The sequence below is a fragment of the Balaenoptera acutorostrata genome, chromosome 20 (genome assembly GCF_949987535.1).
Source record: "Balaenoptera acutorostrata chromosome 20, mBalAcu1.1, whole genome shotgun sequence".
NCBI classification, from domain to species: domain Eukaryota; kingdom Metazoa; phylum Chordata; class Mammalia; order Artiodactyla; family Balaenopteridae; genus Balaenoptera; species Balaenoptera acutorostrata.
The window spans coordinates 63,929,521-63,956,049 of NC_080083.1; the positions used below are offsets into that span (position 1 = coordinate 63,929,521).

At 36.0% G+C, this 26,529-nt stretch overlaps 1 protein-coding gene across 7 annotated transcripts in view; it reads right to left on the reverse strand.

Annotated features, from left to right (window-relative positions):
• HELZ (helicase with zinc finger) overlaps positions 1–26,529 on the reverse strand; it is a 163,608-nt gene that overhangs the window by 74,901 nt on the left and 62,178 nt on the right. For 6 of the 7 annotated variants that reach the window (XM_007185541.2, XM_057535773.1, XM_007185542.2 and 3 more), the window contains 8 exons: positions 24,621–24,954; positions 23,623–23,753; positions 18,403–18,582; positions 17,756–17,860; positions 12,055–12,233; positions 9,044–9,162; positions 2,370–2,515; positions 935–1,082 (listed from right to left, as the gene is read on the reverse strand). In XM_007185541.2, the coding sequence (XP_007185603.2) occupies positions 935–1,082; positions 2,370–2,515; positions 9,044–9,162; positions 12,055–12,233; positions 17,756–17,860; positions 18,403–18,582; positions 23,623–23,753; positions 24,621–24,954 (1,342 nt within the window). The remainder of the gene's footprint in view (positions 1–934; positions 1,083–2,369; positions 2,516–9,043; positions 9,163–12,054; positions 12,234–17,755; positions 17,861–18,402; positions 18,583–23,622; positions 23,754–24,620; positions 24,955–26,529) is intronic. The other variant, XM_028167337.2, reaches the window with a different exon arrangement.

Genomic DNA, 26,529 nt, shown 5'->3' on the forward strand with positions numbered 1-26,529 from the left:
CCAGCCAGCAGTTTCCAACCTGAGTGCAAAAGTAATAAAGGAAAACCCTAGAGCTATCTGTCAATATTTCAAACAGGTAAGAAAAGTTTACCTTTTCCTAAAATTAATTGGCACAGACTAATTAAAATGTCAAGTTTCTTTACTTTTGGCTAGGCTTTTATCACATGGGTACTGTCAATTTTCTTGTACTGACTTCTAACTACAGGCCTCTGACCAATTTTTTAATGGAAAGATGAATTACTATTACCTAATAAATGGCATTTTTTTGGTAAATAAAATGAGTAAAGCACGGGACTCAAGGGAAGAAAGGGAGATGGAGATCACAGATCAAGAATCATTCTTCTAATGACCAACTATGAACACATCCTCCCCTGGGTTTCCTGAAGTCCAGAACTCCACTCCCTTGTGACAGCCAGAACCAAACCTCAGGTTCTCTGGCCTTCTGGCCCCTAAAGACATCACAGGTTTTTGTCTGCTACCTGATCTGACCCCTCATATTTCCCACATTTTCTCTGAACTTAAAAAGTCAGAAACTGTAAGAGAACCACACAAGTTGCAGCACGTAATGGGTTAGCTCCATCATCATCTGGGTCTGTGCGACCCCCCGGAGCACAGGACTCCACAATTCAAGTCTTCCTCACTGGAGTGTGCGCTATAAAATGTCACCACAGTCCATTTTAGACGGCTTCTTTTAAATGAAGTTCTGTATTTTGGCATAAGACAAAATGTAAATCAAAGTTTGTGTTTCCCATGGCAGATTCATCTTAACAAATCAATGTTACACAAGAAAGAATAAACTTCCATACTATTTTCATGTAAATGAAGTCCACACACAATAAAATATCAACCCCAAAATTTAAATAAACGTTTAATAAGACCAGACTATATATATGACTGCAAAAATGCCAACAATTTGCAAAAAGGACTAAGGTACCTCTGCATTATTATAAAAAGCTGTGCTATTTTTCTCTTGTACATCTTCCCCTCGTGCTGTAAAGAAGGTTAATGGGTAGAAATCCTTGTGTGCTGGCTGCTTTCCACTGGCCATCAGTTTGCCCTCATAGAAGAGCTCAGAGGTGTAACTGCAGAAAAAGACCGAAATAAATAAATAAATAAAAAGTAATCTATCATCAAAATTAATTTTACCCATAAGAAAAAATTACCAGTCAAATCTCACGTTGCTTTATGCCCATGATTAATTTTAATCCAAACATCTAATACCCATGATGCCAAGATTTTCACCAAAATTAGCCACAGCAATGAAAACACACTGGGCTCCTGGTATACCACTGATAAATGAATTGATCTGGGGAAGGCATGAAGCCAGAACATAGAAAGAAAAGGAAGAAATGATGACAGTTCAGTACTAGATGAAACTCTCGTTTCATGAGGAAATTTGCTAGCTGTTATGGTTTTCTATACTAAAAATTTTTAAATGTATATTTTTATTTATGTGGATCATATACTTATGCAATCACAAAGATCTATAGACACTGAAACAATACACACAAGTAAAGGGTATTCCAGTCTTCAACTGTAAAATGAATACTCTTTACTAATGAAGATACTACGTAGTACTCAATTCATCACTGACTGCAGCAAATGACTGGCAACAACAAAAGAGGAATCACATTTCGAGATATTGATAAAAGCCATATTTAAATCTAAACTTTTTTATATCTCTCCTACTGCTTTCAGAGAAACCTAAAAATTATTTTCACATGACTGCCATAGTCAATATTATTAAATTATACTAAACTTGAAAAAAATCCTAAGTTGTTGGTGGTGGCAGTGACAGGAACGCAGCACGAAGGGGCTTCCCAGGGTGCTGGGAACATTGTTTTTCGGTCTGGATGCCGGTTGAGGGGTGCGTTTGGTTTGTGACTTTTCACTGGGCTACCACTTATGATACTTGTATAGATGCATACTATATTTAATAGAGACCTTTTAAAACTTTACTACTAAGTTTCATGGTTTTCTTTCCTTCCTCCCTCCCAGCCTTCCTTTCTTTTAAAATAGACTCCTTGTATAACACAGCCAGACACACATATGCAAACCATTATGTGGCTTGTCAACATATTTGTTTATGACATCATGTAGTTTTACGTGTACATTATATATTTAGTCACAGAAAAATATGTTTATAGCTAGTAGAACCTAAAGTTTTTGTTTCCAGAACTGCCCTACTATAAAAAATTACAGCTGACTTTTGAAGTGTATTTTTACAGACATTAAATTAAACATAATTTGCAACACTAGGGACACCATGTAAACTCCGCTGGGAATAATCTGTCCCTAGGAACAGTGCTGTTTTGAGTCCCCTTCCACCGGACCACACGAAGTGTGACAGAGGGGCAGTTCACACCTACTTGATGATAGCTTCGTGGGAGCGGTAGTTCTCACACAGGAGGATCCTGCAGGGAAACTCGGCAGGGTAATGCTCATAGAGCCGGTCAAGCAATGAAACGTGAAGGTTTCTCTCCCTGGCAAACTCACTGTAAACAAAAGGGCTGAGCTGTAACAGAGAGACACATGGAGAGAATTTAACTAAATATACAAGTAGTATTTTTTTTTTAACATACTTTAAAAAATATCCACCATGCTGAAACTTCTGATGTACTAAACCTCAACATGCTGAATGCTGGAATAAGCAGAGTCAAAAATATTTTCTAGGAACAGTTTTACTACTATAAAGAATGAGGCTAAATTGTCTAACTTTTCGTTTCAGCATGCCAACACTAACCTAGAGTTTCTACACATAGGTTAATAAAGGACTCTTCCAACTTAATAATAAATAGCTACTACCTTAGTGATTTTAGGGATGCAACCCACTGCATCACTGGGGGAGTCAATCAACTGTCTCACTAAAATTAAGCAACTACTTTAAACAGTGAGCTAGCAGGATACACCGCCTATGACTAAAACACTTATTTTTAATAATTAGCAAAAAAGCCATCTTTATCTCGTAAAGTGTAAGGAGCCATCCTTGATTGTAACTTTGATGCTAAGACCAAAATTAAACTTCTTTTTTTTTTTTTTAGAAATTTCATGTAATGTCTGAAACATTTATATTAACATATTTCCATACATATTTCCATACAAATACAAATATAAGATTTTTAGAAATTTCATATAATGTCTGAAACCTTTATATTAACATATTTCCATACATATTTCCATACAAATACAAATATAAGATTTTTGGAAATTTCATGTAATGTCTGAAACATTTATATTAACATATTTCCATGCAAATAACCCAATGAAAGTTTAGTATTAGTTGTTTTGTTTGTTTTTTTATACTGCAGGTTCTTATTAGGCATCAATTTTATACACATCGGTGTATACATGTCAATCCCAATCGCCCAATTCAGCACACCACCATCCCCACCCCACCGCAGTTTTCCCCCCTTGGTGCCCATATGTCCATTCTCTACATCTGTGTCTCAACTTCTGCCCTGCAAACTGGCTCATCTGTACCATTTTTCTAGGTTCCACATACATGCATTAATATACGATATTTGTTTTTCTCTTTCTGACTTACTTCACTCTGTATGACAGTCTCTAGATCCATCCACTTCTCAACAAATGACTCAATTTCGTTCCTTTTTATGGCTGAGTAATATTCCATTGTATATATGTACCACAACTTCTTTATCCATTCGTCTGTTGATGGGCATTTAGGTTGCTTCCATGACCTGGCTATTGTTAATAGTGCTGCAGTGAACATTGGGGTGCATGTGTCTTTTTGAATTACGGTTTTCTCTGGGTATATGCCCAGTAGTGGGATTGCTGGGTCATATGGTAATTCTATTTTTAGTTTTTTAAGGAACCTCCATATTGTTCTCCATAGTGGCTGTATCAATTTACATTCCCACCAACAGTGCAAGAGGGTTCCCTTTTCTCCACACCCTCTCCAGCATTTGTTGTTTGTTGATTTTCTGATGATGCCCATTCTAACAGGAGTGAGGTGATACCTCATTGTAGTTTTGATTTGCATTTCTCTAATAATTAGTGATGTTGAGCATCTTTTCATGTGCTTCGTGGCCGCCTGTATGTCTTCTTTGGAGAAATGTCTATTTAGGTCTTCTGCCCATTTTTGGATTGGGGTGTTTGTTTCTTTAATATTGAGCTGAATGAGCTGTTTATATATTTTGGAGATTAATCCTTTGTCCGTTGATTCGTTTGCAAATATTTTCTCCCATTCTGAGGGTTGTCTTTTCGTCTTGTTTATGGTTTCCTTTGCTGTGCAAAAGCTTTGAAGTTTCATTAGGTCCCATTTGTTTATTTTTTTTTTATTTCCATTACTCTAGGAGGTGGATCAAAAAAGATCTTGCTGTGATTTATGTCAAAGAGTGTTCTTCCTATGTTTTCCTCTAAGAGTTTTATAGTGTCCAGTCTTATATTTAGGTCTCTAATCCATTTTGAGTTTATTTTTGTGTTATGGTGTTAGGGAGTATTCTAATTTCATTCTTTTACATGTAGCTATCCAGTTTTCCCAGCACCACTTATTGAAGAGACTGTCTTTTCTCCATTGTATATCTTTGCTTCCTTTGTCATAGATTAGTTGACCATAGGTGCGTGGGTTAATCTCTGGGCTTTCTATCTTGTTCCATTGATCTATGTTTCTGTTTTTGTGCCAGTACCATATTGTCTTGATTACTGTCGCTTTGTAGTAGAGTCTGAAGTCAGGGAGTCTGATTCCTACAGCTCTGCTTTTTGCCTCAAGACTGCTTTGGCTATTCGGGGTCTTTTGTGTCTCCATACAAATTTTAAGATGATTTGTTCTAGCTCTGTAAAAAATGCCATTGGTAATTTGATAGGGATTGCATTGAATCTGTAGATTGCTTTGGGTAGTATACTCATTTTCACAATGTTGATTCTTCCAATCCAAGAACATGGTATATCTCTCCATCTGTTGGTATCATCTTTAATTTCTTTCATCAGTGTCTTATAGTTTTCTGCATACAGGTCTTTTGTCTCCCTAGGTAGGTTTATTCCTAGGTATTTTATTCTTTTTGTTGCAATGGTAAATGGGAGTGTTTCCATAATTTCTCTTTCAGATTTTTCATCATTAGTGTATAGGAATGCAAGAGATTTCTGTGCATTAATTTTGTATCCTGCAACTTTACCATATTCATTAATTAGCTCTAGCAGTTTTCTGGTGGCAGTTTTAGGATTCTCTATGTATAGTATCATGTCATCCGCAAACAGTGACAGTTTTACTTCTTCTTTTCCAATTTGTATTCCTTTTATTTCTTTTTCTTCTCTGATTGCCATGGCTAGGACTTCCAAAACTATGTTGAATAATAGTGGTGAGAGTGGACATCCTTGTCTCGTTCCTGATCTTAGAGGAAATGCTTTCAGTTTTTCACCATTGAGAATGATGTTTGCTGTGGGTTTGTCATATATGGCCTTTATTATGTTGAGGTAGGTTCCCTCTATGCCCACTTTCTGGAGAGTTTTTATCATAAATGGGTGTTGAATTTTGTCGAAAGCTTTTTCTGCATCTATTGAGATGATCATATGGTTTTTATTCTTCAATTTGTTAACATGGTGTATCACATTGATTGATTTGCGTATATTGAAGAATCCTTGCATCCCTGGGATAAATCCCACTTGATCGTGGTGTATGATCCTTTTAATGTGTTGTTGGATTCTGTTTGCTAGTATTTTGTTGAGGATTTTTGCATCTATATTCATCAGTGATATTGGTCTGTAATTTTCTTTTTTTGTAGTGTCTTTGTCTGGTTTTGGTATCAGGGTGCTGGTGGCCTCGTAGAACGAGTTTGGGAGTGTTCCTTCCTCTGCAATTTTTTGGAAGAGTTTGAGAAGGATAGGTGTTAGCTCTTCTCTAAATGTTTGATAGAATTCACCTGTGAAGCCATCTGGTCCTGGACTTTTGTTTGTTGGAAGATTTTTAATCACAGTTTCAATTTCATTACTTGTGATTGGTCTGTTCATATTTTCTGTTTCTTCCTGGTTCAGTCTTGGAAGGTTATACCTTTCTAAAAATTTGTCCATTTCTTCCAGGTTGTCCATTTTATTGGCATAAAGTTGCTTGTAGTAGTCTCTTAGGATGCTTTGTATTTCTGCAGTGTCTGTTGTAACTTCTCCTTTTTCATTTCTGATTTTATTGATTTGAGTCCTCTCCCTCTTTTTCTTGATGAGTCTGGCTAATGGCTTATCAATTTTGTTTATCTTCTCAAAGAACCAACTTTTAGTTTTATTGATCTTTGCTATTGTTTTCTTTGTTTCTATTTCATTTATTTCTGCTCTGATCTTTATGATTTCTTTCCTTCTGCTAACTTTGGGTTTTGTTTGTTCTTCTTTCTCTAGTTTCTTTAGGTGTAAGGTTAGATTGTTTATTTGAGATTTTTCTTGTTTCTTGAGGTAGGCTTGTATAGCTATAAACTTCCCTCTTAGAACTGCTTTCGCTGCATCCCATAGGTTTTGGGTCGTCGTGTTTTCATTGTCATTTGTCTCTAGGTATTTTTTTATTTCCTCTTTGATTTCTTCAGTGATCTCTTGGTTATTTAGTAACGTATTGTTTAGCCTCCATGTGTTTGTCTTTTTTACGTTTTTTTTCCTGTAATTCATTTCTAATCTCATAGCGTTGTGGTCAGAAAAGATGCTTGATATGATTTCAATTTTCTTAAATTTACTGAGGCTTGATTTGTGACCCAAGATGTGATCTATCCTGGAGAATGTTCCGTACGCACTTGAGAAGAATGTGTAATCTGCTGTTTTTGGATGGAATGTCCTGTATATATCAATTAAATCTATCTGGTCTATTGTGTCATTTAAAGCTTCTGTTTCCTTATTTATTTTCATTTTGGATGATCTGTCCATTGGTGTAAGTGAGGTGTTAAAGTCCCCCACTATGATTGTGTTACTGTCGATTTCCTCTTTTATAGCTGTTAGCAGCTGCCTTATGTATTGAGGTGCTCCTATGTTGGGTGCATATATATTTATAATTGTTATATCTTCTTCTTGGATTGATCCCTGGATCATTATGTAGTGTCCTTCCTTGTCTCTTGTAACATTCTTTATTTTAAAGTCTATTTTATCTGATATGAGTATAGCTACTCCAGCTTTCTTTTGATTTCCATTTGCATGGAATATCTTTTTCCATCCCCTCACTTTCAGTCTGTATGTGTCCCTAGGTCTAAAGTGGGTCTCTTGTAGACAGCATATATATGGGCCTTGTTTTCGTATCCATTCAGCCAGTCTATGTCTTTTGGTTGGGGCATTTAATCCATTCACGTTTAAGGTAATTATCGATATGTATGTTCCTATGACCATTTTCTTAATTGTTTTGGGTTTGTTTTTGTAGGTCCTTTATTTCTCTTGTGTTTGCCACTTAGAGAAGTTCCTTTAGCATTTGTTGTAGAGCTGGTTTGGTGGTGGTGAATTCTCCTAGCTTTTGCTTGTCTGTAAAGCTTTTGATTTCTCCATCAAATCTAAATGAGATCCTTGCCGGGTAGAGTAATCTTGGTTGTAGGTTCTTCCCTTTCATCACTTTAAGTATATCATGCCACTCCCTTCTGGCTTGCAGAGTTTCTGCTGAGAAATCAGCTGTTAACCTTATGGGAGTTCCCTTGTATGTTATTTGTCGTTTTTCCCTTGCTGCTTTCAATAATTTTTCTTTGTGTTTAATTTTTGCCACTTTGATTACTATGTGTCTCGGCGTGTTTCTCCTTGGGTGTATCCCGTATGGGACTCTCTGTGCTTCCTGGACTTGGGTGGCTATTTCCTTTCCCATGTTAGGGAAGTTTTCGACTATAATCTCTTCAAATATTTTCTCTGGTCCTTTCTCTCTCTCTTCACCTTCTGGGACCCCTATAATGCGAATGTTGTTGCGTTTAATGTTGTCCCAGAGGTCTCTTAAGCTGTCTTCATTTCTTTTCATTCTTTTTTCTTTAGTCTGTTCCGCAGCAGTGAATTCCACCATTCTGTCTTCCAGGTCACTTATCCGTTCTTCTGCCTCAGTTATTCTGCTATTGATTCCTTCTAGTGTAGTTTTCATTTCAGTTATTGTATTGGTCATCTCTGTTTGTTTGTTCTTTAATTCTTCTAGGTCTTTGTTAATCATTTCTTGCATCTTCTCAATCTTTGCCTCCATTCTTATTCCGAGGTCCTGGATCATCTTCACTATCATTATTCTGAATTCTTTTTCTGGAAGGTTGCCTATCTCCACTTCATTTAGTTGTTTTTCTGGGGTTTTTTCTTGTTCCTTCATCTGGTACATAGCCTTCTGCCTTTTCATCTTGTCTATCTTTCTGTAACTGTGGTTTTTGGTCCACAGGCTGCAGGATTGTAGTTTTTCTTGCTTCTGCTGTCTGCCCTTTGGTGGTTGAGGCTATCTAAGAGGCTTGATGGGAGCCAAAATTAAACTTCTGGCAAAGAAACAAAAACAGAACTTGTCCCTCTACCTCCAGCTCTTTCCTAAACGGACAGCCACAACGCTGTGTAGCTTCAACCTCAGCCGACCGTGACAAAAGAGAGAGAACCTCAGACTGAAACTTCGCAAAATTGATATTTTAATAGAAAAACTGTAAGTTTCTTTCATACGTCGGTATTAAGATCAGACAAGTTCTTTGAGATTTCGGTTATTATTTTTAATTAAGCACTTTGTTTCCCATGATAATGAAACATTAACCCTTCAGGAAAACAAATGTTGGGGACAGGAGCTGAGGAATCGTAAGAAGGACAATTGAAATTTATTTGATAAAGAAAAGTAAGAATCAAATATTCATACTACAAAGAACTGAACTTCAAATTAATAAACATGGCAATTAGGACACGGATAGACTCATTCATTCCACTCTCTATCCAAAGAAGGAAAACAAGTGGGGCGGGGCGGGTAGCAATTTTCCTTGAGAATCACCAACATCTTCCACTATTAGTACAGAAATATTTAAAGTACTTAAACTGACATATGCACATGGCACAATTTCATAGGCTGTTTTAGAAAACAAAATATTAAACATCAAAATATAACAGAAGCTTCTTTCAACATGGTGACTCCGAGGGCACTCACCTGCATGTGGTCACCAGCCAGGACAACCCGGGTGCCCTTAGTTGCTAGCGCCAGGGGCATGATGGTTTCACACTCCATGGCCTGCGCGGCCTCATCTAACAGAACGTGCGTAAAAAACCCTGCGAAGCACAGTGTAAACACAGGACCGCATATTACAGCAGTGATAAAGGCAGGAGTGGTGTCTTTCTTTTCTGTTAAGGAAAGAGTTTAGTGTCCTGATTTAAGAGCTGTGAGTACTTTTAATGCCAGTCCTCAATTCAGAAGATCATATATTTAAATCATTATTTAAAAAATAGAAGTTGAAAGGAATAACTATTTTACTCAACAATAGATATGTAAATGGCATCTGGTACTAATGGCCCCAAGACTAACAGTTAAATCAGGACACATAAAAAAGACTTTAAAAGTACAAGATAGCAGCTTTTCACCACAAAGAAAAGCTGGCAACGAAACAGTGATAGGCCCAAAATCCTTTCACTATTTATTTGCTAAAACACCAAAAATAAAACAATGGTAGTTTATAAGTAACTTTAGCTTAAACACACACATTCGACATTAAAGAAAATCATACCCAAAATCTAATATAAAGGAGAAAGTGATAATCTAACTTTGCTCAAAAACAAAGGTTATCTGTTAGCCAATTCACTATTTTGATTATTTAGGTTTATTGCGTGTGTGTGTGTGTGTGTGTGTGTGTGTGTGCGTGTGTGCATACAGATTATACACAATTTTTTAGCCTAAGACCCTATCCTGGCTGTAAAAGTATCACCAGCCTGAAAAAGAAAAAAACAAAAGTGACACAACAAGTATCAAAAATCCCCCAGATGCAAACACCCACGTCTGGGTTACTGCTGCCACTCACACGGAGGCGCAGGAATCTGTGCACAGAAAGGAGGAAAAGCCTCTTTGCCCCTGAAGAGGAGACAGAAGAAAAATCTCCTTGTTGTCTCAGTGTGTAGAAGTGAATGTTGCCCCCGATGGCTAGCTCACTGAGGTAGGGAGAGGGGGGCCCTGTTTTTACCAGCACAGCAAAGAACACAAAGTAGCTTCTCAACAGAATGACAAGTTGTGACTCTCTAGGTTAATTAGCCTCCTGTGAGTTGGCCCAAGAACCTAACCTCTATTTCTATGAATAGCAACAAGTTCCAAACAATCTGTTTATACAACTTCCTAATGCCACTTGTTTCTAGGCTGGGAACTTTTTAAACCTTACTGACTGGCAGTAATAACCGCGACCACCATCACCACCATCATCAGGGTCCATTCAAACAAATGGCTATGTTGACAGCACAAGCATCAATAACTGTTGTCTATTTAATGACAGTGGCCCAAGCATGATTTGGACACATGCATTTTTCTCCCTGCTGAGGAGAATTTGTGCTTTTTGTTCTACAAGACTAATTAAGGAAGATGACTATACAATTACAGAATCAAATTGGAAAAAACTGAGACTAGTGAAAAAAATCTACTGTTTTCATTAGATAACATTTTAATTAAACAGAGCTAGGCTTAAATCAGGAACTGAATAAATCATGAAATTGTTATACTGTTGCTTAAGCTAGTAAAAGAAACCTGAATTAGTCAAACTGATTTAGCCTGAGCCTTGGTTGTCTTAGCTGTAAAATAACCCTCCACAGAGTTGATATGAGAATTAAAGTATAAACAATGCCTAAAACAAAGCAGATAGTTGACTTCCAATAAATGTTCTACACTCTTGCTCTTCAAAGCCATTCTTTACTCTTCCTCAAAACTATACTGTTTAGGAGGCTTGGGTATTTAATTTACGTGGCAAATATGCAGAGCATAATCATGAAGTAATGAGACTGATTGTTAAATAAACATACCAAAATTTACATTGCAAATAAGTGTTGTTCCATCAAAGAAGTCAGCTGAGAGGAAATATAACTCATTCCAATGGATGCAGCCACTGTTCAAAACATTTTTGAAACTCTGCTTTTGTAACTGCCCTCACCAGCCAGCTATGAGCTGCGTGCACAAGAAAAATAAGTCTCATTACATGAGAGGCACGTCTCTCTCTCTTTTTTTTTTTCCAACCCCTAATGGTATTGCTCAGTTTGATAACCTACCTTATTTACCAGACATGTCTCAGAAAGATTTTGAAGCTTTTCTAAAATTAACTCTACCCTCAAAAAAGAAAGTTTGGCCACTGTTCATTCTTTAAGATAAACAGAGGTTTATCAAGGGCCTCCAGGTGTCTATACCCTGGGCCAAGTGCCAGGAATACAAGGTGAAGAGAACTGTCTCTACCTTCCAGAGACTTAAAAGAATTTGTCACTGGCTCTGAAAGCAATTCCAAAAGGAGAGAGCAAAAAGGCGTTGACCAATGTCAACAATTATAATACAGCGGTAATAAATGAATATTCTTCCAAAGCAACTAACTTAAAGTGATACCACATTTTGATGGTTAAATTCTGCCATATTTATCAGAACTTCTTGTCACCATCTGTCTACTTTGTATAATATTAGTTTGATTTTACATAGTTTCTGTACTTAAATAATCTTAATAGTATGTTATAAAAAAACCTATCATGATTGTTGTCTCTACACTGTATTAACAGAAAACTACTTTAAAATTAAAAACTTGAGAAAATTGTAAAAAAACCAACACTGTCCAAATTGGCATTTTTCACATGATCAATAGTAAGTAAATACCATCTGATCAGTTAGAGAACAAATAGAGTAGCAGTCACTAAAATGTCTAAACTAGGGGTTGATAATTTTTGTGTGTGTGAAGGGCCAAACAGTACACATTTCAGGTTTTTCTGGCCATACAATCTCTGTTGCAACTACTCAACTCAGCTGCTGTAGCACAAAAGAATCCATAGAAAATATAGGTAAATAAATGGGCATGATTGTGTTTCCAGCCAATAAAACTTGATTTACAAAAACAGACAGTAGGCCAGATACGGCCCACAGGCCAACCCCTGATCTCAACTGAATGCAGAGCCCTGTGCATTCAGACACCCTTTCTGTGTCTTGAGTCAGCATACCAGGTTCAAGGTCCAACTGACAGAGGTACTGGGAAGTATTCAATGTAACAACAACCACTCGGTGTTTAAGAATGTCTTCTTTCTGTGGCATCTGAAAGGTGGAATGTGCGCTTGAGATCAAACAGTACTGATGCACAACTGGGTGGACAGTCTTTACCCAGCGATTTCTGAAATATACCCTATAAAAGAAGATAACATTTCCTATTTATACTTATTAACATCTTACCAGTATCTGATTATCAAAATATCGACATTATGATTTTAAGACTACAATACCTGGAAATTAACAAATAAGTCTGGTAACTGTTAACACTCTGCTGGATTAGAATTTAACATACAACTGTAACTCCCCCCCACCAAAAAAATGAATCAAGCAGAAAGTATATACACTATGATAAGATAAATATCTAATTATTTTTAAGTGTTCAGAATAATCTTACAACAGAATGACACACAGAGTTTCATAGGCATTAGTTTTTTTACTTCAAAACATTCCCATTTGGGAATTACTTTTTTTTCCTAGAATATTCTTACAAAAATATACTTATATTTTAATTATCTATGCTAATAAAATATAGTGAATTGCATACTTACAAGAGAAATTTAAAAGTTACTTGCATTTCACTTTAGAATATATTCTTATACCTATATTTAAATAGACCTCTATCTAAAGTTCTGGAAATTTAAAAATAAATTTAAATTTTGGACCATCAGAAAATCTTAAGAAAGAGCATCTCTTCTATTAATTGCAAAAGAAAAACAGAAACGGGACTCATACAACAGATTACTAAGATGGTACAGAACCAACTCATCCATCCGCCCGCCCACCTCCCCCCATCCCTAACCCCCCCCCACCCCCACACACACATCACAAAGATCTGCTGGGAATCTACTACGGTCCAGCACAGAGGCAAGTCACACGGCTTGCAAACTTTCATAAAGACTTTGGATTTATTCTGATTTTAATGGAAAGCCATCAGAGAGTTGGAACAGGGCACATGTCATGAGACATGCCTTACGTTGTTAAAGGACCCCTCTGTTTCTCTGGACAGAATACACAGTTTTGGAGGCAGGAAGAGGGCTGGACAGTGGTGTGTGGTAAATGTTGAACAATCAGCCTTCGGAGGGGTGGGGAGGGGTGACCTGATCGGCAGTGTTTGCTGGTTTCTGGGGTATAAAACCTACTATCATGGCCAATTTCACATGAACTTGGGCAGACGTGCACATGATTGGCTCTCACAAACCAGCACCAGCTGCTCCATCACACCAGGGACTGGGAGAGAGGCAGGGGGAGGGGGCAATAGTAAGGAGACCCATTAGGAGGCCACTGTAAGGATCCGGACAAGAAAAAATGAGAGCTTGAACCAGGGTGGTAACAGTAGAGATGTGAAAATGGTCAGATCACTGCACATTTTGAGAGTAATGCTGACAGGATTTACTGATACACTAGATGTGGAATTTAAGAGAAAGGATGTTCCATTGCTTTGAAACTGGGTGAGTGGCAGCAGTGGTGGAACCGCTAGGGAGGAACAAATCTGGGGTGGGAAGTGAGAATTCAGTTTTGGACATATTTAGTAGCAGAACTCCAAGTAGAGGTATCCAGTAAGCAGAGGTATTTGTAAGTGTGGAGTTCAGAAGAATGCCTAAGACAAGAAATATACAATTGAGATCATACTTAAACCCTGAGACTAGAAGAGCTCACCTGGAGAGTAAGTGTAGATAAAAAGGAAACTAGCTGGAAGAATGGCTGATGGACCACTTCCACATGTAGAGGCTGGGGAACGGAGGGACACAGGAAAGGAGACTGGGAAGGAGCAATCAGCGAAACAGCAAAGAACTTAGGAGACTGTGAGGGTCCAATCAAGGGACATAAACTTCCACGTCACTAAATCGTTTGGACATTTTCCAGGCCCATCAAGTTACTTATTAGCAGCATCCAGCTCTGTGGTTGCTCCCTCCTTGAAATATTCTCTCCCTCAGCTGCCATAACTCAACCGCTCCCTGCTTTCCTTCCACCTCTCTAAGCTGGTTCCTCAAGGCTTAGCCTTTAGTGCTCTCGTCAAGCTCTGTCCTCTCACCTGACAATCTCATCCCAGGCCCACGGCTTCAATTACCACCAATACCCTGATGACTCACACATTCTTCTCTCTCCAGCCAAGACCTCACCTCTGAGCGCCAAGATGCATATCCAACTATTTATTTGACATCTGTCTCCTCTAGAATGTTTCAAAGGCAGCTCAAATGTCATATGCACAAATACTAACCTCATGATCTTCTACAATGTGTTCTAACCCTCCATGAAACAATTAAAACTGGTTATTGTCTTTTTGTAAGCAAAGCAAAAAAAAAAAAAATCCCTAATTTATAAATAAATTGTAATAGAGGAAAGTAATGTATTTTAAAAGCATTACTATGATAGGAAGGACTGTGAAAGTAACCAACACCACTCCTAAAAGATGTAAAAATCTTAAACATGCTTTAGGTTTTAATAAAAAAATATTTAATCAGATCAGCAAAGCAGAATTTACTTTTAAATATATGAAAAATCTCATTTTACAAATTATCTGAAAAAGTATTTACAAATTATGATTCCATTAATATTAACTTACGTGTGTGTATTTAAGCATATAAATGACTAGAAATTAAACTGTAAAATGTTAGTAGTATTTATCTCTGGTAAGGTTATAGATAATTTTTATTCTTCATGCTTTCCTATATTTTCTTAAATGAACATTTCATTATAAAATTGAAAAATTCATTTTTCAAATTACTTATCAAATCTAACTCCAGGCACTGCTTCTTTCTCAAAGAAAAAATAGAAATTGAAGTTCTAAGCCTCATTACTGACTTTTTTGTAGTTACCTTGGAAAACTAGCTCAAGATGAAGTTAGTAAGAATACAAAGTTTGATCATTGGCCCATTTCCTTAAAAAATAATAGTCTAGTGCTGACTTAAAAAAAAGAGTTAAATATTTTCTCAGTACCTTCATTTTGTGCAACATTTAAGGTAGACACTGTCTATAAGATTATTTAAAACACATCCAACAACATTTTTCAAAATTGGAGAATTGACACTTTCAAGTCCACGGTATAAAAGGTGACACCAACTAAGTAATTTACATATTTCTAGAAATAAACTGTCCACATACCCCACATGAATTATAATGAAATTTAAAACAGAAGACTGTCTGGTAATATATCATCTTAATTCACTGAAATTGTATTCATGTATTGAATTCATATGCAATGAACACCCCCAAAATATTATTACATAAGATACTACAGAATCAGAAAGACCTTATTTATTTATTTAAAGATCTTTATAAAATAACATATACCTTCTATTTGTCCAGAAAACAGTAAATGTACACTTTCTCCATAGATAGCCTTTATCTAATAAGTGATAACTGCCAGAATCAGCTACTGATTTTCAGAACCATACACAGAAACTATGTTTTCCTCTCTACTCCATTTTAAAATCTTCTAATTCTAATAAAGTAAGAAGTAAAAACTGAAACTAAATGTAATTAAAATGGATTCTAAAACCTCCATCCCAAAATAATTTAAGCTCAACTCCTGGCAACTAATAGAATTTTATACATTTTAACCACAAGTGTGCATATTTAAACATATTTACTGTTTTAACTATTTAATGTTTATGGCTATTTTCCTACTTTGTCACATTTACTAGGGCCCACTCTAAGCTACAGTGTGAGAAGGTAAACTTGTCATCATCACTCTTATTCCACAGACAATAAATCTTCAAGTTCACATGCGGACACTTCGGGCCCTCTTGTGTTCTTTCCCCTGCATTCTGGGACAATTCACATAAAGCTGATCTCCCCAGCGTGCTCAGCCATTCTAATTTTCTCTATTCCATCTCCCATACCACTCATATTTGTTGTCCATTAGGAAAATTATAAATTAATCTCAGTTAATGTAATAATAGATGGTGCTAATAATAAATCCTAACATTTCAATGTATTAACCCTCCTAGGAAATACATTCACAAGTTAACATCTTTCCTGAACCAAAAAACTATGGTGAAAATACAGCGCCACATAAAGGCCAAGCCTTTTCTTATTTTATTCCACTTACTAAATGAAATAACATGAAATTTGTACTTAAATAAATTTAAATATTTTCTACTAGAGGGCAAGTTTCTGTATTTGGGCCACTACAACTATACATAGACCCTACTGGAACATAACTTCTTATCCTACATATTTAGATGCACTACATGTTGGATTGTAATGCCCAAAACATAATTTTACATGGGAAAAGCTAAACATAATGCTAGCCAAATAATGGATTTCAGTGTTTATCAACCACAGCTGTCCTGCCCCAAACGTCAAATGACCTATGCTAGGTCAACCAAGCTTTGAGGGGTCTTCACTCCACTGTTTCCAAGCCAAGTACAATGATAAATGAGATTGTCACAGTTCCTACATAACATACATACACAAACATAAGCACACACACAAGCTCTACCAACAATAAAACATCTTATCGACACTGAAGTAAGAACACTCATAGCAAAAATGCTACTAGCTAACAATTTCACTTATGAGCTAAAAAAGATTAGAATCTGAAGCAAACTAGTTATCGATGAATTTATCCATTGGTAAATATCACATTTTCATTTATAGTGACTGTATACATGTGATATTTTCTTATCAAATAAAACTGGGTTCTACTTAAAATACTTATTTCTTCTCTAATTTGTCTTCAGAGTAGAAACAGAGTGTGGCATAAAAACCTGTGTTAACAGGCCATGCCACTTTTTCCTCTTTTGTTCTTTTTAATGCAATTGCAAAATCATTCAAATGGCTTTGCTTACGGTTATTAAAGAATTAAATAGCGTAACCTCATTTTTCCATGCCTAGGCTCAACTAGAAAGAAAGTTAGTGAATTATGATTCAAAAGTGTGGTTAGAAATTAATTTTTAAACAATAATTGTATTTGAACAACATAGGGCATGACACATTAGTTTGTAAAATGGCAAAACTAAACATTAATTCATATAACAATGAGAGCAAATGGTATAATAAATAACCATTTAATGGTTCTTTATTGTTTTCTGAAGAAAAGGATTTTATTCCCCCACAACCCTATATTTAAGAACATTTCATATCCATAGACACTTAGAAGACCTGTATTAACCTAGAACTTTCTTTATCTCTTAAATGATAGCAAAGAGCTGTAAGTACCAATCGGTTACACCGTGCTGCAGAAATCACTTCAATTTCATGCTTCTCTAATGTGTAGCGTCTATGAAATTACCTGCATGATCACAGTCAAAATTTTATTTCCATAAACAACTATCACTGCATGACTACTCTGCCATGCAAAATATGCTAGAATTTTAATTAAAATTGATTTAATCATAATTTATTAAATCATAAATTTATATATAGCTTTTAGAGGAACACATCAAAATCGGCTCAGATTGTAACAACATTTTTTACATACAGAACTTAAAAAAGGATGTCTTTCTCTTTACTTAATGTTTAAGAAATGAATGGTCAAAGATTTTTAAATTTTTCCTTAATTTAAATGGTTTCTTCAAAAGGCATAACCTCCAAATGCCAATGCACAGTTAACGATTTTGGTTTTCTCAAAGTTACTAAAATCTTTATAGACACCTTTTCTTAAGAATAATAAAGTATGATACAGAGACATAATAAGCCTTAAAAAAATACCTGAGAGGTCTTGCCTGGGGATTGCCTGCTTCTACATATGGATGTAAATAATCCTTTATGTAGAGGTCAGCAGCACTATTAGAATGGGTGCAAATGAGAATCCTGCTGAAATAAACGGTGCAAATAAAAAGAATGATAAAACACAAAACTATTCAAGCAGTATAATACCCAAAAAAAGCAGTGGCCATTTTAATATAATACATTTCCCTCAACCTACTCGGTAACCTCTAACATATTACTCAATTATGCTTTTAGGAAATTATTATTAAAGCTTAATTACTCTTTAAGCTATAAAGGAGATAAGTTCCCCCAAATTATTTTTAAATCTATCATATAAAATTATTTTTTAAAAACCCAACCCTTTTGGCACTAACATTTATCACAATCTCTTAGCAGACTTGGCGTTTTGAGGACTATTTAAAAGCTACCATTCTCTATGTTGCCAATTTTTAAAAACAGTACGTTTTCAGAGAATTCAAATTTTAGTGCTTTGGGGTTTGAGTGTGGCTCTTTTTCTTTATTTGTATTTTTAAAAATTTTTTACAAGCAAGATGAAAACTGTCTCGCTAGCCCTTGCTCTGTCTTCACAACAAGCACAGAAACTGTGCCCTGCTGACGAGACCAGGGCACACACAACGCCACCTCACCTGGTCTCCTGCTGCTGGAGGATGTGCTTGACGGCCTGAGCTAGCGTGAACGTTTTGCCAGTGCCATAGGGGCCGATGATGAGAACGGGAGGCAGCTGTATTGAAAGTGGGGTCGTAACGGCCAGAACAGCCTCCTTCTGTTTTGCGTTTAGCCGAGGATCCAACTGCTCATCCCATTGTCTAAAGAAAATTAATATGCAAGTTATTTTAAACACATGCGTCTTATTCATAAGCAGAACATGGCACACAAGTATCTTGAATTTCACTGAACCGTTAAAAATACTGAAATAACATAGCATCTATAAAAACAAATGTTTATTCTAAAACTACTTTTAAAAAAATTCCCAACAAAGTCGGTGTAGGGTGTTTTACTACTCTGATCAAAATTCACTTTAGTTATCCTGTCCTTTCCAAGTGCAAAAAGATTCTGGTAACTAACCAAGATCATCACAACACACTTCCAGTCTAGTTGCTAAGTAGCAGCAGTCTCTTTGCATAGCAGATAAAATGGAAAAGGGAAACTAACTGATTTTCAAATTCTAATCCATTGAAAGATCTCTCAGTAAAATTTAAAACAAAAGAAAAAGAAAAAAACCTGTGTCACTGGTTAAGAGACATCAAACTTTTATAAAGTTCTTAATTCAGAAAAAAGCAGGGTTTTTTTTAAGGTCAAACAATATGAAATGTTTTCTGATTATTTTCACACACACAAGTAACATACGTATGTCCTATTTTTCTGGGAAGAGAACACCTGTCATGGCAACACAAATGGCTGTTGTAATGAAATCTATCTTATTAGTGTCCCTTCTATGACTTGGCTAAGTTTTGAAGATTTAAATGGATGGCAGATGCTGAAAGGGATCAAACTAAGTGGAGAATCAACAGCATTCTTTCTCGTAACTACAATTATAATACTAAATATTGTGACGACTATGGTAAAAATGATAGAGATGTAAACCAAAATAGGAAGGGTGTGTAGAGACTCTTAGAAAATTTGCAAAATGCCTACAAAATAACCCTGAAATAGGAGGACACAGTTTAGACAGCAAAATGCCCACTCTGTGAGGCTACTCTCTACTTAAACAGAAGCTAGTTATTTACGGAAAGTTTTCTTAACTCTTTCAGTTTTAAAAAATTATAGCTAATGCTATATATTATGATAGATAACTTCAAACAAACAAAATTCTCCTAATGTAAAACCTTAGAAAACAAATTTTAAAAACAAATTTTAAGCATATAAACATGTCATTATTTATTTTTCTGAAATTTAACTTTTTTTAAGTAAAAAACAAAAGGACTCTGACCAGTGGCACTAGATTTCCTGGAAGCCACTCACTAAAACTCCAAAGAACCCCTCAGCATTAACCCGTTTCTTTACTCATAATTCTGCCACTACCTAGCAATGCTCCACCTCCTATAAACAAGGAAACTGCTTTAGGTAAGTGCTAAGTCCAGAGCTAATACACGTGGCAGACACTGTGGAATGGTTACCCCCAAACCACCCGCGGTGCCCGTCTCTTCCTCCTCTACTACTGAGCCCAGACAGCTATAGACTCCCTTTCCAGCCTCTGTGGCTGGAGACCCAACTCTGGTCAACGAGACGTAAAAGTCCCTCAGAAGAGCTTCTATACCCAATAAGACAAAACAAAGCCTCTCTAGAAGAAAGCCTTCCTGCTCCTTTGCCTTCCTCCTTCACCTTGCTGGAAAAAGCTCACGATAAATAAAACCGCAGAAGCCATCTTATAATCATGAGGCAACAACAGGCATCACGCAGAAAACTAATATGCTCTCTAAGTAGAGAGAAAAGGGAGACTAGGTCTGCACAGGTACTGCTGAGCCCCCATACCAGCCCTCGACCACCCAGCTCTGGGCCTCGACTTCTACTTGTTTAAGCCACAGTCAATCCAACAAACTGTCGCTTGCATCTATACCTGACCACTATGATTCTACGATACCTGACCCCAATGGTTCCTTTATCTGTACATGGAGATAATGATACTTGCATCAGATAGATATTTTAAAGGATCAAATAAGATAATGCACGTAAGCTGTTAAGAAAAATAACTGAGCAATAAGTGCAAAATTAACTTTGACTTCTACTACTATAATATTTTCTGAGGATTTCAGAAAAATAAGATATTACTTGACCAGCACACACTTTTGAAAAACAAAAAATGTTTTTAGAATACCCTCTAATCTCACAAATTTGGGGACTTTAATGAACTTATGAATGAGATCGATATTAGATTATATACATAAGTATAAATCTAAGAGATTAGTGACAGATTTACAGGTATAATTCCAAAATATGTCGATATCTCTTTATTTATATAGACCATTCTACTTGTCAATTGTTTCAGTGCAAATAAATGCTTCAGAGTAGATCAGAAACTTTACCAATGTGAGTCATCTCTATAGTTCCTGGTCATGAATGATGAACATTTATAGAAAGCCAATAAGTAAAACAAATTGTCTCTATTTATTATACTACCTGCTTAATAAAGGGAAGAAGATTTATAATAAACATGCTGGTAAAAGTCATCTCTGATTTTCACAATTAAAACAACAAAGTCTTTTCAAGTTTACTCTGAATAAAATGAGAGTTATTTTATTCCCTGAACCAAATTAATTCTAAGTTCTTTTTTTTTTCCTAGTCTGACACATTGTTGTAATTAATTTATAGACTACATGCTCAAGAATAATTTCTCAATTTCATTTATCTTTCTATATTCCACCTTATTCCAGAAAAGATTTTAAATGGCTAATAGCTTCTCAGCGTTCCTAGACCTAGATACATTTTAATTACTACTTAAATTATAGTGGTATGAAATCTCTTCCTGCTTGAAAGTTTTCTGCTACTTGACATTTCCTTACTTTTGCAGTTAACACCTCCAATCAGTGGTATTTGAATATACTGCTATCCACAATATATTTTTCAGAAGTGAACATACCAAGTCAATGCCTATAAGTTTACTGGTATGGCCTCACATTTGAAACCCTAATTTTCTTCTTTAAACATATTCTTATTAACTTAAATGTGTCATATATTAATAATGTGCAAGGTTGTGTTGGAGATTCAAAGACAAATAAGATGTGGTCTCTTCTAAAAAGCTCAGAGTCTAATGAGAACAGCAGAAATGTACACAACTGAGAAAAATTAATTTTAGAGAAATTATGCTTGAAAGTACAAAACTGACTGAATCTAGCACATACTAGGCATCAATAAATATTTGTTGAAATAATGAAATGGAAGAGCAGATTCATTTACTAGAAGGAGAGAGCCCTTGAGCGGGACTAAATTTTAAAGGACAGGTAGATCCTCCAATAGATCAATATTGGGCAAAGATTATTTCAGGGAGAAAAAAACCACAGATAGAACACAGGCCTGGGGGAGGGGGAAATGCAGCGTTTAATGAGTATAAAGTTTCAGTTTTACAACATGAAAAGGTTCTGGAGATAAACTACACAACAATGTGAATACACTTAGCACACCTGAAGTGTGAATACAACAATGTGAATACACTTAGCACACTTCAAGTGTGAATACACTTGAACTGCACACTTAAAAATGGTTAAGATGGTAAATTTTACGTTACGTAGATTTTACCACAATTTTTTTTAATTTTAAAGAATTTTAAAAAAGATAAGGAGGCAAATAAGTTCAGGGCAAATTAAACAAATGTCAAGGTAATTCTATATGGCTAGAACATGAGGATTTAGAGGAAGAAAGGGAGAGTAAGAAGAAAAAAGTAAAAGAAATCTGAAAAGATACTGTTGAGAAGCATTGTCAATGAGACCACATAATATGAGTTTTGTATTAGGACGTTCAGACTTTATCTGCGTATCAAGGAGAAGCCCTTCAGAGGTTTATAAGCAGTGAAATGAAATGATTATTTTAGCAAACTAACTCTGGAAGAAGCATGTGGGCTGGACCACAGAACAGAGACACAGACAGCAGGACTGACGAGTAGAAGGCTACTGAAATAGCCCAGCTCTCAGTTATGCACTGGCTGTAGGGATGGAGAGAAGGGAAGGGTGCAGAGAAGCTGAATCTCTCAATTAGGCACTGGCTGTAGGGATGGAGAGAAGGGAAGGGTGCAGAGAAGCTGAATCAAATGAGAGCTACAAATATGAGATGTCACTGGATTTTTACAATTGGTGGATCACTGATTACTTTCAGGAGAGTGAGGAAGTAGAAAACAGATTACAGGATGAGTAGATAAGAATACCACAATTAGGTTGACTATCCTTGCTCAAGAATTTTGGCAATAAAAAGAAGAATGAGGAAAGTGAAAACAAGGGAGAAATGATTTGGATTTTGTATTATAAGGCATATTTTGCTTTGTTCTGTTTTTAGGACCAGAAGAAATGAAGTGTGAGGGAAAATGATATAAGTCACTTCTAGGCCTGGCCCATAAAAATTTCCCACATGGTCCTCCGTGCTCCTGCTTCTCCTGTCTGCCAGCTCATGTCAGCACCCAGGGTGACCTTGGAAACCACTCAGTAAAGATACCAGGGCCTCCATCAGAGATGGAGCAGGGCCACCCTACCATGACTAGATTGACACAAGTGATTAAAAAATAAACTATTTTGTGGAGCCACTGAGATTTAAAAAAAAAAAAAAAAAAAAAAAGGTGGAGCGAGCTGGGCATGGGCAGGGGCCAAGAGGATAAAATCCAGTAAAAGAATAAAAAAGATGCAGTCATAGAGCTGTCACTACAGTTAGTCTGGAAACAAAATAGAGGTATCATATTTAACCACATGTAAAGATGTGTAAAGAGAATTAAGCAGAAAAATATTTACATAACAATTAACTTTATAGCATCTTCCATGATACTTCCTCCATTTTCCTAAATTACAAAAATGTCTTCCCTATTCAAAAATTATTTTAAATTAACTATGTGAACCACTTTAGAAAGGCCCTAGTTTCCCTATTCAGCTTTTACTCAGGAATATTCCTAAATTGCTTGGCATTCTATCAAATTAAGGCTGTTGAGAAAAGCAATAGAACTCATTTAGACTCTGAGGAAAAGTGAAGAAAATCGATGATGAACTTCAAATGCTTCATTCTAAGGGTTCTTGTACTCTCTTTTCTCAACTAATAACATGTCTCTTGAAGAATATATGGAAACTTTCCTATAAACATATTTGAGTTATTTGATACAGATATTAAATTTAAAATTTATATAACTTCTGGAATGAGATATCTCTTTTTTGTACCTGTTGGGACTCCAAGGTATGGTTGGAGTCATAGTGATGTCTGGAAACAAAACCCCATTGTCCTTGATCCTGTCTAGCGCATAATGCATTTCACAGAGGGGTAATCGATTTAACTGAAACTGAAGTTCAACCTGAAAGACAAAATAAAAAAAAATTTTTTTTAAAGCATTAAAGCAGACATCAGCGCTTTTCAGCTTCCTAGAATGCTCTGTGGAGATACCCTTTTTCAGGGGCCAAGTTTAGAGATGCCTTTAAAGTGTAATCATAGTGTAATAATAATTATTATGCCTAATATTTGCTTTGCTTATTCAGTGCCAGGAGCTGTAGTATGCACTTTACATAGATTATCCCATTTAATAGCACCAATGACGTGTATACTATTATTAACCTCATTTTTCATCTAAAGAAACTGAGGCACTTGTAAATTACTTAATCTCTAAATAAAGATTATCTGATTCCACCATTCCTATGAAGAATATATTTGATAAAATTAGTAGAACATCTGTGAAATATCATCTCTCAAGGGTTAAAACCAGGCCTATGACACTGTACTGATTTACTATGAATGGATAGTATTCACCAAATGCTATATTTAAAAGGAAGAAAAGAGTAGCTTTCCAGTTAAATATGGCAGACTGAGCACAGTTACCTAAAAATCCATAAAGACAAAAAGAACAGCAGCAGATACAACTTCAGATAAGAACTGCCCCAGGATCTAGCTTAGTTTATTTTAATCTGTTCTTCCATTGCCGATTTAAAACAGAAATCAGAAAGCTTGACCTCGTATAAAACTGGAACATTTTAGATTTTACTTAAAGAGAATCGATTTTCTCGGAAAGTTATCAAAGGTCCAATTCTCCACCCACCAGAATCAATACTTCAAAGTCAACTGCACTTCTAGTTGTGGCAGACGGAGGGAAGCCAAACCAGAAGAAGAGGGTCTGCTGACAGGGCAACTACAGACAGCTGCAGCGAAGCTGTCGCACCTCAAAACATACCTGTGTGTCATAATCAGGCCGAAGATTAAGTTCTTCACAGCATTCCCTGGATATCCTTAAAAATATATATTCTTTTGTTTTTTCTTCAATAGTAGCTTCATAAACCTTCTCTTTGGTTCCCTGGGTCTGTACTAACTTCTCTTTAGGGACTGGTAATAAATAAACAGCATTGACTTTGGTCATCACCAGCCGTCCAGCCAAAGTATCTTCAGAAAGTGTTTCAGTAAGCTTAAAACGGCCAAAAAGTTGTCCATTCTGAGCATACTTTGCACCTCCAGAAACTCCAGTGAGCATGAAGCTTGCTAGAATCTGCAATTGCACTTTAAGGTTGAACCTAAGTCAGAAGTAGAAAATGAGTTTGAATATTTCACATCAAAAACATTAAAACTAAATAAGAGAGTAAAACAAAACAAATCAAATATAAACATAGAAAAATTAAAGGTTCATTATCAATTCCACTCCACTGAGCTACAAATGATATACTGTCTTTAATCCAAGCTGGAAACAACAAAACTTTAAGTGAATAAACTCTCCAAGTTTATAAAAATGCATGCTTAGTTGTGTTGAAGAATACACATATTTTTAGGTTTGAGCATTTAAAATGAAGCTAAGTATGATTTTTTAATAAAATGAAATATCATGTATTAGTTAATATGAAAGTCTGTTTGAATATACCATTAGGACAGTCAAGACTTTAAAATCACCTAAAGCCAGAAGGAAATGCCCTGTATTGAAACTACAACAGACTTTTATTAAACTGCTGCTTTCCAAGCAGATCTTACCAAGATTCTAACCATAAAATTTCTCTTCCAATACCGTTGGCGAATAACATCCAGAATACATTTTTATTCATGGCTACATCAAGGCAGGTCTCATGCCCAACTTATGGAAAGAAAAGTTAAAGGCTATCTTATTAGACAATGGCTGGTGTACTCACTCCCACTTCCATGAGCACATGTGAGCATGAAAGAGAACATGTGTGTGCAAGAAGCACAGAGAATCAAGATTAATTCACACAGTCAAGAAAGATGAAGTGAAAGAAAGATTTAAATTAATTAATAGCTCTTCTCCTTTGCCATTCTGAAATGGTGCTGTGAGAGAGAAGACAAAGTGGTAACAATGGGAACACTCTCTCCTTTTTCTTAATAAGGTTTAAAAAATTTGAATGAAAAAATTTAATTGTTCTATAATCTATACACCCTTTTGTGGAAAAGGCTACTTTTTAATGGTACTACTGAATTTTCTTTTCAGATCTTCTTTTGGATACGTGATGTCAAGATTGTCTTATAAATTCTTAAAGAAAAAGAAAAAAAAAACCCTTTTCTAAAACATTATACACTTCTGTAACACAAACATTTGTACTGCTTACAATATTAGGAAACCAATTCTAATTAAAACATTATATTAAAATTTTGAGTTTCCATTTATACACTTTAAAGTTAGAAAACTGTAAGACTAGAGAAATATTTTAATAGAAATAAGAAAACACTCAAGGAAAATAACACATCTCAACAGCTATTTATGCACATAACAAGTCATAGCGTTTATAAGCTCCATTAGTTATTTTAAAGTACACTTCAGGGCTTCCCTGGTGGCGCAGTGGTTAAGAATCCGCCTGCCAATGTAGGGGACACGGGTTCCAGCCCTGGTCCGGGAAGATCCCACATGCCGTGGAGCAACTAAGCCCGTGCGCCACAACTACTGAAGCCCGTGCGCCTACAGCCCGTGCTCCGCAACATGAGAAGCCACCGCAGTTGAGAAGCCCACGCACCACAACGAGGAGTGGCCCCTGCTCGCCGCAACTAGAGAAAGCCCACGCACAGCAACGAAGACCCAACGCAGCCCAAAATAAATAAATTAAATAAATTTTAAAAAAACACTTAAAATAGAATACTTAAGGCTCCAAAAG